The sequence below is a fragment of the Sycon ciliatum genome, chromosome 7, assembly GCF_964019385.1.
Source record: "Sycon ciliatum chromosome 7, ocSycCili1.1, whole genome shotgun sequence".
Lineage (NCBI taxonomy): Eukaryota > Metazoa > Porifera > Calcarea > Leucosolenida > Sycettidae > Sycon > Sycon ciliatum.
This window is the reverse complement of record NC_088649.1, coordinates 34,277,585-34,291,109: the sequence shown is the minus strand read 5'-3', so window position 1 is coordinate 34,291,109 and position 13,525 is coordinate 34,277,585. Positions and strand designations below refer to the sequence as shown.

The 13,525-nt window shown below is 48.7% G+C and overlaps 1 protein-coding gene across 1 annotated transcript in view; it reads left to right on the top strand.

Annotated features, from left to right (window-relative positions):
* LOC135821878 (leucine-rich repeat-containing protein 4B-like) overlaps positions 1–9,281 on the top strand; it is a 105,688-nt gene extending 96,407 nt beyond the window's left edge. The window contains exons 7-8 of the mRNA XM_065334879.1: positions 5,054–5,125; positions 9,206–9,281. Coding sequence (XP_065190951.1) covers positions 5,054–5,125; positions 9,206–9,281 — 148 coding nt within the window. The remainder of the gene's footprint in view (positions 1–5,053; positions 5,126–9,205) is intronic.
* The last annotated feature ends 4,244 nt before the right edge of the window (positions 9,282–13,525 follow it).

The following is a 13,525-nucleotide window of genomic DNA, read 5'->3' as shown; positions in this document are numbered from 1 at the left end:
TGTAGACCTCGCCAGAACCGCCCAACAAAGGATGAGCGTGTGAAGTTTCCACTACTGTGTCAGCACTGCTCTCGGAGATTTCGGCAGTCCAGGGACCTGACTCGGCACCGGCATGTTTGCTCCTCTCCCTCCTCCCCCAATGGGACCACGTAACCTTTACGGCAGTGGGTCAACAGGACAGGGCAGGACGTGTGTGTGTGTGTGTTTGTGTGTGCACGCATGTTTGTGCATGTGCACACGTGCGCGCGTGTGTGTGTGGTGTGTGCTGTTGGCTGCCCAAGGAGGCAGTTTGGAATTTTTCTGCTCCTGACTTTTTCTTGTTTTTCGAGTACTTTTGGGCGAAAGAGAGGCCTGGAGCGACCCCTTGAGGGTTGTCTCCAGGGCCAGTAACGTAGACAGTGAGCTGCCGATGACGGGAGCTACGTAGCTGGAGGACGAGGCGAATTCTTTGATACCGCCACCTCTTGCTGCGCCCGAAGTCGCCACTCGCGGTGGTGTGACGAGCCCCCGAGTGGAATATCTCCATCCAGCTCCGAAAAGCTATGAAGTACATCAAGGAGAGGGAGAAGAGTGGGAGAGAGGGACGGCGCTGCTTGACGTTTGGGTCGTGGAATGTGCACTCCCTTGTGGAGAGGAGTGGCGGCGTAGCTACGGCGAGCGTGTCTGGCCGCGTAGCAGAAGACAAGACATGTCGTCGTGTTGCTGCCGAGCTGCGCAGGCTGAACGTGGCGGCGACTGGGTTGCAGGAGACACACTGGTTCGGCACTGATATTTATGTCGCTGACGGTTTCACTATCTTGTGTTCGGGTCGCCCGTACTTGGCGATGGAGCTCCGAGCAACAGACGAGGAGAAGGAGTCGCCCTGGCACTCAATAAATTTGCAACCGACACATGGAAGAATGGTGGTTCGGTCTGGCGGGCTGTGGGCCCTCGTCTTGTCACTGCACGTCTCAAATTCGCCCCGCGTTTGGAGAAGTTGCATGTGTGACGGTAATCAGTGCGTATGCTCCGACTTATGCAGCTCCGCGCGCCAGCAAAAATCAGTTTTACGAACAGTTGCAGGAGGTAAATACTGGCGTTCCTGACAGAGACTGCTGTATTCTGCTTGGCGACTTCAACGCCCGTGTTGGTTCAGGAACAGCTGACAATGACTGGAGTGGTGTGCGCGGCTTGCATGGTTTTGGACAGTTGAATTCCTCTGGAGATGAGCTTGCAGCAATAAATAAATAAATAATTTGTGGATCTGCAACACCTGGTTCCCCAAGCGGGATATATTCAAGCGGACGTGGCAGCACCCCGGTTCTCTGCAGTGGCACTGCATCGACTATATCTTGATGCGTCAGGATCATCGGCGATTTTGCAGGGACGTGCTCGTTGTTCGCGGTGCTGAGTGTGGAAGTGACCACCAGCTGCTTTGTATAGTCTTTGAGTTCCCGCGTCGCCCGGTGGGGGTTGCCCGACGTGCAGCGAGTCGGGGGCGCCGATTTAATGTCAGCAAGCTGCGGAGTAAGGCGGTGGCCGAGCATGGTCAATCAGATTCCTGCACGTCTGCGTTACAAGACAACAACGATGTGGGACGTCGCCCCCCCCCCCCCCACACGCTGTCTGACCACCGCGGACAAGTATCGCGCCGTTTTATCTGCTGGACTGCGAGATTGCTGGAGCAGCAATGGTAGGGTGAGAAGTGGACCCATGTGCGCAATACTGTGATTGCCGCAGCCGCTGATGTATTGGACCCGAGCGAACGCTGTCAGGCCGACTGGTATGATGACAACTCTGCAATCATACAGCCCCTTCTGCGCGCCCTCAATGAGTGCTACACGGAGTGGCTTGCCCACGGTCAGCAGAGGGGCGACACATATTGGGCCAGCTTCGGGGCTGCTCGATCGCAGGCGCGCGCAGCCGTTGTAAATGCCAAAGAGGATTGGATTTTTGAATAAGGCCCAGGAGGCAACAGAGGCGCGCTTCAACGGGGCAGTCGTCTGGAAATGCGTTCATGCTATCCACGCTGCATGTGAGGGATTATCTCCGTGCAAGGCTTCCGCCGTTAAGGACGAGAATGGAAACCTGTGCCAGTCGACTGAGGATCAATGCAAGCGGTTCTAGAGGCATTTCACATCTATCCTGAACCCAGAGAGCTCGTACAACCCCGATATCATGGCTTGCGTTGAGCAGTGACCTGTAGTGTCGAGCCTTGAGGAACCACCAACCATGCATGAGATCTCCAAGGCCATTTCTCAAATTTGCAATGGCACCGCTGCTGGTTCATCGAGGATACAGCCAGAGTTGCTAAAGTTTGGTGGCGAGGAGCTCAACAACACGCTCATGGAGCTGTTTGGGGATGTGTGGCGAGATGGCTGAGTTCCGCGGGAGTGGGCGGATGCTACCCTCATCCCCATTTCAAAGAAAGGAGATTTGTCGCAGTGCGACAATTGGCGGGGCATTGCGTTGCTGGATGTGGTCGGCAAGGTCTTGGCGAGTGTCCTTCAGAGAAGGCTGCAGGTATTCGCAGAGGAATTTCTCCCGAGTCCCAGTGCGGGTTCCGGCGAGGGCGTGGCTGCTCTGACATGATCTTCACCGTCCGACAGCTCATGGAAAAGTCAATCGAACACCAGGCCAGGGGTATTTTTGTGTTTATTGACCTGAAGAAGGCCTATGATTCAGTGCCCACGGAGTGTCTGTGGCAGGTCCTCGGCCGTGCAGGAGTACCAGAAAAGCTTATCAACATCGTCCGGTCGTTCCACGACCCCATGTCAGCATCCGTGCAGTTCAACAACATATTATCAGACCCGTTCTGCATTGGCAATGGTCTTCGCGAGGGGTGCTCTATGGCGCCGGTCCTTTTTAATATTTTTTATGTGGGCCGTGATGACCCAATGGCAACACGAGAGTTGACGGGGTTGGCTTCGACCTACGCTCAGCATACAGCAGCGATCTATACCGTAAACCCCGCCATGGCGACCAACACCATTGCCTAACAGATTCCCAGTTTGCTGACGACTCTTGTCTATTCGCTACGACTCGGTCTGGAGCGGGGGCAGCATTGTGCTGTCTTCACGAGGTAACTTCGGGATTCGGCTTGACCGTCAGTGCAGCGAAGACTCAGTTTGTAGTTGTTGGCCCCGACATCACGCCTACTGACCGCGCTCCCCTCCTACTTGGTCAAGCGGAGGTGGAATGCGTACCGCAATTCAAGTACCTCGGTTCTGTAGTGGATAACGGTTCCCGTTTGTGCCGGGACATCGCCGCAAGGATTGCCCGAGCCTCCGGGGCCTGCAGTGCTCCTTGGAAGTCTGTATTCTCTAATCCACATCTGCTGATGCACACCAAGCGGTGCGTATTCAATGCTTGCGTTCTATCCCTGCTGTTGTATGGCTCTGAGTGCTGGGCGCCCCTTCAACTTGACCTGAAGAAGCTCTCAACCTTCAGCATGAGGTGCATCCGATCCATCCTCAGGGTCTCTCGAAGCCGGATGTGGGACGAACACATCAGCAAAGAAGAGCTGCTGGTGCGCTGGGGAGACTCTGAGATGATTAAAGACAAGATTGCACATCGGCGGTTGGAGTGGTTGGGGCATGTGGCGCGGATGCCGGACAACCGCATCCCGAAACAGGTGGTGTTCGGCTCCTTTTGCAGCGTTGCCCGGCACATGGCCCATGCCGCAGGTGGAAGGACTGTGCTGTCCGGGATCTACGTGCCCATGGTGTGGAGGCATCATGGTATGATGTTGCATGTGAGTCTCGCCCGGAGTGGCGCAGCACCTACCAAGAGCCTGACAATGCGCCTGAGCCTCCGCCCCGAGTGGTATGTACGGTATGTGGACAGGATTTTGCACAGAAAGGAGACATGGCTCAGCATAAGTGTCTGGAGGAGCGTGCGCGGCCTGTGTCTGAGCAGCGGGGCACCAGTCAGTGCGGGCGGTGTGGGCGGTGGCTGTGAAGCCGCGGTGGCTTGGTCCGGCATGTGTATGCCTCGACGGTGGATGCCACAGTGCCACCTGGCGTTACCGGAACGTCGGCACCGGCGGAGGGATGTTGTGCCGCGCATTGTAACAGGTGTGGTCGCTGCTTTCCCGATGTCTGGGGACGGGGCAGACATCGCTGTTCAAGGGTGGCCCATAGACCAACAGCAGAGGAGCGCTCAACCTTCCAGCACATGTGCATATGCGGCAAGCGGATGCGACTACCCGTGAACCTGGAGTGTCATCGGGCATCGTGCCCTCTCTCTTTTATCTTATCAAGTTTCCCAGTGATGGGATCACGTGACCCTTTTGCGGCAGTGACTCTACAGGACAGGACAGGTGTGTGTGTGTGTGTGTGTGTGTGTGTGTGTGTGTGTGTGTGTGTGTGCGTGCGTGTGTGTGTTATGGTCGCACACGTCTTTCTTCTCTTTCTCATTCTTCTAGCTCATCTTTCTTTCATTCTCCTGGGTGGTTACCAACAGCCAGTGTTTGCCGGAGTATGTAGTGTGGCGTGTGTGTGTAAAAAAAATGGAAAAATGAAAAAAAATTAAAAAATTAAAAATAAGGATTCCCTGGCCAGAAAAGGCCACTATAACCAGCTGTGTGGTGGACACCAGGCTAAAATTAGTGGTGGTCAATTCATCAGCCTTGCAAGCTGTTGAATGGTGAAATCCCAGCACAAGTTGCTATGTCTAACACAGCTGTTTGCTATCATCGCATCCGCGATGGGCAGGTCTGAGGTCTGAGGTGTGTGTGTGCGTGTGCAAAAACAAACAAAAAATTCAAGACTTTATAATGGTTTCCCAAAAAGGAAACAACAAAAAGAGTAACACTGCTTGCTATCGTGAAATGGGCCTGGGGAACTGTTTGTTCTCTCATGAAATCGGGTTGGGGAAGTGTTTGTTCTCTCGTTAAATGGGGCTGGGGAACTGTTTGTTCTCTCATCTGCAAACGTCGTGTGGTCTCCTCGGGACAAATAAAGGAGAGGTTATGTCCTAAAACTGACGATAGACTGAGTACAATCACTTTATTCTGATGATTCTGAGATGACAGATTCATTATCGCTTTCATCTATTTGTGCTTCATTATTAGAAATTTGCAGAACAATAGAATCACAACTTTATCAAAGGACACGTTTAAAAACTTGCCGTCTTTGATCAGACTGTAAGTATGATTGTTGAAAACGTGGTGAACATCATTCAACTGCATTGCAAATAAAAGGGGGTTTGTCAACTGACAACCGTTCTATTCAGTTGCTATTCACTCTTGACGCATGCGCTGGATGAAAATTCTTTTATTTATAGTGACGTCGAAAACATTATTGACGTTTCGGGCCAGTCACCCAGGGGCGTCACACACGGTACGACGACTACGACCATGGTCGTACCACTTTTCGTCCAGGATGGTCCACCCAATTCATCCAAAAAAGCAATAAAAGATTCAGGGATCTTCGGACTTGTACAAAACATCGCAACTAAGTTAGTTACTTTCATTGCAAGGAGCATACAGACTTGATGCCTAGCACTAGCACTAGCAGCTAGCTATTGCCCAAGACTCCAAGCGGCTATCCATTACGATAGGCGGTTGGAGTCATGGGTAGAGACAACCAGACGATGGATTCCTCACGGACGCATTCACTACAAACTTGACGGAAACAGAGCTGAGCTGGCGGCGATCACTGGGTCCAGAACTAAAATTTTCCCAGATCTACCATATTACAATGACGATCAGCACGGTCAAGAGACACTACATGCACTTGTCAGCTACAACATAATGATATTATTCTTTCCACAACGACACCTACCTAGTACATCTGGCTCCTGACGATCTACTGCAAGCTGATGCGAAAATGCATTACACCCGCGTTGTAACGGAATCACAGCCATTCCGTTCCCCGGGACGCAGGACACAAAGGACAAGACTGGTTTGTTTTACATAATATATTTGGACATTACGGAAAGGTAGACTACTCTGACAGAGACGAACAAGAAGACTGACAAAAAGGACTCTCGACTACAAAATCGCGCATGCTCATATCACACATGCACGCGACTAGACGAGACAGTTTGGGGAATGCCATCACACAGGAAAACAACACATCATTTCACAACACCTGCCCCCTTGATGACATTCCACAAAATAATAAACCGACACCACGTTCCACATGCACAACAGCAAAAGGAACCACAGCAGAACAGGAAAACGAAAACCAACCATCACCCTAGAGCCGACGCTCTAAAATAATACCCGGGCCACGAAACAGGGCCAAACAAAAACCTAGAGCCGACGCTCTACAACCAGGCCACGCCACACAAGGCCAACCGAAACACGGGAGCCGAAGCTCCAACAAAATAATAACATGCGCACAGCCACACCAAATAAATCTACAACAAAAACAATGGAGAACAACAGAACGAATAGAAGAGCAACAGACCGACAACAACCAAACTGAAACAACACAGCAACAAGCAACGAACTGAGCAGCGAGAGAAACACGATCAGACAACACAGCGAGCAAGACAACAACAAGACGAACACCAAGGCCGACACACAGTCGGTGACGCCAGACTCGTCCACTGTCCTCTGGCGAGCCACGGCCACACGCTCCGTCGCGGTTCCTGCCGTCTCAGGCTCCAGTCCACAGTTACTGTTCTAGTCCATCACCTTCTCTGCCTCCTCTCCGCGTCGTCTTCCGCTCCCACCAGCTCTTCACCTCCTCCACTCCCACGCTCTGTTTACTTCAAAGTAACAGTTACTTCGTTGTTGACGACGACGACGAACAGACTCACAACAAACTAACTCATCCTCTGCGTCCCGGGTTTCGGCACCACGTTGTAACGGAATCACAGCCATTCCGTTCCCCGGGACGCAGGACACAAAGGACAAGACTGGTTTGTTTTACATAATATATTTGGACATTACGGAAAGGTAGACTACTCTGACAGAGACGAACAAGAAGACTGACAAAAAGGACTCTCGACTACAAAATCGCGCATGCTCATATCACACATGCACGCGACTAGACGAGACAGTTTGGGGAATGCCATCACACAGGAAAACAACACATCATTTCACAACACGAGCGCCGCACTTGTCAACGGAAAAGGGAAGCGCTTCATTCTCCGAAGTTTAAAAGTGTTTGGACTGCTGCTCCACGGCGACAGAATATTCTGCAGCTGTTCACAGACACTACCCGCTTCACCTAACAATTTACGATCGTTTCGTTCTCCGAGTTTTCTGGTACCAGCAACAAGGATTGCGTCTGCGACGACAGGACGAAAGTCTCTCGCAAACTAAAGTCCTGTTGCCACGAAGACGGAGAAGATTCCGCAAGCCCTTTCTTCTGCTTCCAGTGTTGTAGCTCTCCGGACCACTGGCAGATCTTTCAATCCCAACGAACAAAAAAGGGATCTTCTTCTCTCTCTAAAAACAACTAAAATAATTACTTCGCGACTGTCCAGGCCTGCTGTGTACATAGTGCATGCGACGCGGCGGACTTTTGGCGTTTTGTAGAACATGACATACGTTTTTGCACAGCGGCTGGCGCTAGAACGCGCAGCACGCTTGTACATTCGTGGCGAACACAAGGGGCGTGAATGATCCGTGATCAACCCTGTTGATACGTTCGGCATATTGGCGCTTCTTCTGGCGCTCGTGATCAGCCAACTGGCTCAATTTTTGTGATCGCCACAGCAAAGATGGCCGTGAGTGAGTAACCCGAACATCAAAAAGGCATTTTGCTCCCGCGACCAAAAAAGCCACAGGCCTGAACATCCACACGAGCGCCATCGGCAGTGTTGCCTGATACAGCCTTACCCTGCAATGAAGCAAGTGGGGGCTCAGTCTCCACGTCACATACCATCTCCGCCAGCGTTTCAGCGAAGAGGTACGGTAACTCGTTTTGGCGCTAAGTAGGATGCCCTCCGCTGGAGCACGTGAATGTGTGACAAGTCGTCATGTCAGGGCCGTAGACGCATGATGAAGGCACACTACTCAGAGTCAAATCATAGTGCAGGCACAAAGCATCCCGAAAGTCATTTTTGTTAAAAATGCTGCTTGGGCTTAAGACCGTGGACGGGGTACCTAGCCAGGTTGATCTGCCACCATCGCCGGCAACCTCGACTAGGAGCCGCTGCTGTTCTAGCAGAGAGGGCTTGATGCTGGTCAGAACAGATTGCTGCTGAGCATGACGCTCTGTGCGCGCCGCAGAAGCAAGAGTCCTGCAGGATGTGATGACTGCGGCAGGACCAGGGACAGGAGATAACACCGACTGGACCATCGGCTCAGTTGACACACGGCTAGGTCTCCGCGTACCGATAATTCCTTTGAGCATTGCTCAAAATTTCGACCGATTATTCCCATAATTCCACCATTAATTCTCACAATAATGCTTTTTTCCTTCCCTTTTTTTGCAGATACCGTACCGCATACGGGTTTTTTTCGCGACTTGTACGGGCAAAAAAATCACGGTTCGCGTGAAACTCGGCTGGAAGCTTTTTTCTTCTTTCTTTTTTGAAATACCGGGCGATCAACTTCAGGATCACAAGCTTTTTGGTACAAATCAGGGTGTTATAGATGGAAAAAATGGAAAAGGGGGGGGGGGGGCATTGCTCAAATTTTACCGATTATTTCACAAAATTTGCCAATAATTCCCGTTTTAAAAATCACTTTAAAAATCACACCGATAATTCCCGAAATTATGCTGGCACATTCCGCGGAGGCCTACACACGGCACAGCTGATGATCTGCCTCCACTCGGTGACCGGATATGTCGACTACCAAACCACCCGACTTCACGGGCAGGGACAACAATTCCTGAGATCACCTTCAACAAGCAAAGTGGCCCAAACAATTGAGGGTCGGCCGCAATAACTCACTGGAGGAAGATCCGTCTTGACTGAAGATATGAGACGAACAGTTGAGAAGCAGCCTGGAGCTCTGTCATAGCAATGTTTATAGAAGAGAAATGAAACCAAAACATTGAAAACCCCAAACCAAAAACTCTTTATCATGGTTTGTGGGAGAGGAAACAGCAACATCAAGAGTAACACTACTTGCTATCATGAAATGGGGCTGGAGAACTGTTTGTTCTTTCGTCTGCATGCATCGTGTGGTCTAGTCGGGTCAAATGAAAGAGAGATTATGTCCTGAAACTGACGACATACTGAGTGTAATCACTTTATTCCGATGGTTCTGAGATGACAGATTCATTATCGCTTTCATCCATTTGTGCTTCATTATTAGATTTTTGCAGAATAATAGAATCACAACTATATCAAAGGACACGTTTAGAAACTTGTCGTCTTTGTACTGGCTGTAAGTATTATTGTTGAAAAAGTGGTGAACATCACGCAACTGCATTGCAAATAAATGGGGGTTTGTCAACTGACAACCGTTCTATTTAGTTGCTATTCACTCTTTGCGCATGCGCTGGATGAAAATTCTTTTATTTATAGTGATGTCGGGCCAGTCACCCATTGTCAGACTGGCCCGAAACGTCCATAATTTGTTCGACATCGCTAATAAAATAATTTTCATCCAGCGCAATCACCAAGAGTGAATAGCAACTAAATAGAGCGGTTGCCAGTTGACAAACCCCTTTTTTTATTGGTAAGTATGATGTGGGTGTTTCAAGTACTATGCTACATGTCCGCATAAGTCATACTTTATGTCTACTCTCCGTGATCAGTCACGGGGCAGTCAACGGCATAGACTACGTTTCCATTTCTTCGTGGATTAGAAAAATGCCTTTCACATGTTCAGCAAGACTGACAGAAAGATTCTCTCCTCACGGGGTCTGGAACACCAAACTGATCTTTCACTGTGATTGACTGAAAACAAGCGGAGCCCAAAAATGACAAACCGCCCCTGCAGTCGCAAAACGTTTTTAACTGTTAAGGCAGCTCAATAGGAAAAACTTGGCCCGAAGGTTATTCAGTTTTACTTTTTACACACCTTCCTACATGTGTACTCCGTGAAAAAACATCCCGGGGGTTGGGGGGGGGGGGGGTAATTGGGCAAAATCTTGAAGTATGGTGGCTAGAAAAATATAAGATTTTGCGATTTTGCTGATTTTTAAACACACATCAAATCAGGACATATTTTCATTCGAAATCTGTATTGAGTCTTTCTTGATGCTCTACTTCGTCCAGGGATGTCCTTGGAACAAAACTGGAGCATTGGGGAAGTACTCATAGCCTTGAATTCAAATGTTGTTGATATTGACCATTTTCACATATCGGACATGTGTATTTTGCCTCCTAGACACTGTTTTTCATGCAAACCTTGATAGAGAGTCAAAGGTTCCATTGGTTATCAAAATCAAGTTCTTTACTAGTAGAACAGCTGTTCACGGGGAGCTGGTCACCAAGCATTAAGAGTAAATTCGATCCAGAATGAAGTGCACTTGCCACAAAAGAAAAACAGCTGAAAATAGCTTTTGGTGGCGGGTCAAATTTGTTACAAGGAGGATGAAATATCAAAATTGTTCCGAAGATGTGTATGTTTTACTTCTTTATGACCAATTCAGACCTTTACTGAGCTGGAAAAACAAAGGTTTTTGGGGGTATTCGGGCAAAATGGTGCTGATATGGACCATTTTCATATATCGGACATGTGAATTTTGCCGCCTAGCCACTGTTTTTCATGCAAAACTTGACAGAGAGTTAAAGGTTCCATTGTTTATCATAATAAAGTTGGTGCTAATAGAACAGCAGACAGTCTGTTACGGGAAGCTGGTCATCAAGCATGAACAATGGATTGGATACAGAATGATGTACAAATGGCAAAAAAAAAGCTTGACAGATAAGTGAACACAAAGACACTACCGACTGCTGTATAAAATTAGTTCGCGGGGAGTGATAGATGGATGAATTATAGACAGATAAATAGACAGATATAAAGAAAATCAATGTGAGGACAGCAAGCAAAGATAATACTGGGAGATAACTTTGCAAGATTCGAAAGTTGAAACTTTCAACTGTCGCTCAATAGTCACATGAGCAGATTTAATTAGGAATTTCAGCAGGCATAGTGGGATGGTCTAAGACCATGATTGAAAAACAGAGGGTACCAGGTTCAAGTCCTGCTTGGAAGCAGAAGGATTTTTTCAGCCGTGCTGCGACCCACAGTTAATTGATAACTCGTGGCCTGGCACGAGGGAAACATGGATGCAGTGAATGGGATTTTCTGTCTTTGACCACTTTGTGGTGGGTCTGATCACCTCCCACCGCTTAGGGGCTGCATCTGTGCCTTGATCCTCGAGGGTGGTGGCGTTCTTGCGGATGTGGAAAACTGGGCCTTTGGCCGAGTCTCACGCGAACCGTGAATTTTCAACAGCCATGCCTGCATCCTCTCCCGTACCCGACGCTGCACCACAAGTAGTTCCTGTGACTCAGTCGTCGCCACAGTCAACTGTTCAGGTACCACCTCAAACAAGCCAACGTCTGGTGGATTGTATGCACATCCCACCAGGATACTGTGCTTTTGCTCCATGACCTCAATCCACAAAGTTTCGGAATATGTTTCCAGATCAGCACGTCGTTTGACAAGTGTCGTTTCATGACAGTATAATTATGCAAACACCACCGCCGTGCTGTAGGGCACGATCTTTCCTAAATAGCTTGTAGTGAGGAATATACACCTCTCCATCAGTTACATCAGCAGCCAGCCATGTCTCAGCAACACCCATGATATGCACACGATGCTTGGAAACGAAATATTTGAGTTCGTCGACTTTTCTGTGGAGGCTAAAGATGTTAAGAAAGGCTATGCTGGTCATCTGTTGCTGAATTCATACTGCTATGGCTGTCCTCTTTTTCATGTATGTACTTGTGGAAATTCTAACACCTACTGTACAGTGGAGCAGGCCAGAACCGGCGGCTGTTGACTAGCTTTGCACTTGCAGCGTTGATGGTGATCCTGGCCGAGGATGACCATTTTTTGGGGAAGATCTTTACATCAATATACAGACAGGGCAGTCGCTGTATGCAGCTCTGCATTCAATACTAAATTTCAACTGCTCGCTCTGCATGTCGGGTGGAAGGGTTCCAAAGAAGAAAACTGACTTTGTATGCGTGGGCTTAGTATTCGTGACTGTAGTGTCAGATAGAGTTTATTCACAACTAGCAAGGAGAACAACAAACGAAGAACTACATTCCAAAGCAGTATGCGAACACAAGAGGGAAGTGCGTACGAACACAAAAGGAAAGTGTGTACAAGCGCATATGGAAGCAGGAGCTCTAGGCGCGTGCACACGGGGTGCGGGAGTTGCACCATATACGGAAGTATGCCATATACATCATGCCCCTCCTAAGATAAAAACGTACAAGTGTTTATCTAATCAACAAAAAATAAAGTGGAAATTGCATGTGCGTAGCAAATGACATGTCGCTGAGCATTATTATAATTATTATTATTCAACGCAATAAATAGAGTAAGCTGCGCACTCAGTACAAACACCATTAGCAAAACTTGTTTTCATGTAAATAAAGAAGTTTGTTCCTAAACGTTTTCGTCGCCATCTCATCAGAGGATTACTGGCAAATCAACATTAGCTCTAAACTCAATATATATATACGCACAATGCAACTTGTCTGGTGTCCGATATTGAGGTTAGTTTCCGCGGTCTACCACGTTTTCGAATATTGACTGTTGTTGTCACTTCCGTTGTAGTTGTACGTTCGTCCTCACCAGTCCGTATTTTCACTTGGCTTCTCGTCACCCTTTCCGACGCCGACAGATCCCTTGTCAGTTTCGGTGGTTTACGTGTCGGTCTTTCACCATCTTTTATGCTGTTCTCAGCTGGCCCGTGTCCTATACACGCAGAGGAGGACGGGCATGCAGTCACATCTTCACGGGAAGAGGAAGATCCACCGATGGACTGGACAGCACATTTTGGAGGACGACCATGGCGAGGACGACAATCGCGCGCATCAAGCGGAACACAACTTAACGGCACATGTTGACGAATGCGTGCGCCCAGGTGCTGAAGGGTTCTACCTACATACCGATCTTCACATTGTCGGCATTGAAAGAAATAGATAAGGTTACTTTTACTAAGGGTAGGTAGAACATCCTTCTTCACACTGAACGCACGCACTGTCCCAAATATGACGTACAGCTTGACGCACGGATATGATGGACATACGATACCACGAACATCCTTCTCCACGCGCGCAGAACCACCTTATTAATTTTCCACCTTGTCACGAGTGTTGTTATCTAATTATCTTAACGCTAAATAAGTTTTAGTCTTTCCAACTTGAGCCATACCCTGTATAATCCTTGATGAGAAGGGACCGAAAACGTTCGGATACTTATGACAAGTGCCTTATTATGACTGGATGTGTGTTTGCGTGGATATTTGCGACCCATAACTTACCTTCGTTTTAAAGTATTATCCGCCTCCGACCTCTTTTAAAAATTATTATATTATTATTGAGTCACCTCCACCACCACACTGCGCTCTTTAGCCGACTAGACCCTCCTGCACACAACCATCACCATTGCGATGACACTTCCGTAGACGATATTGATAAACTCCTTCAGACAGCTGTTTCGCTA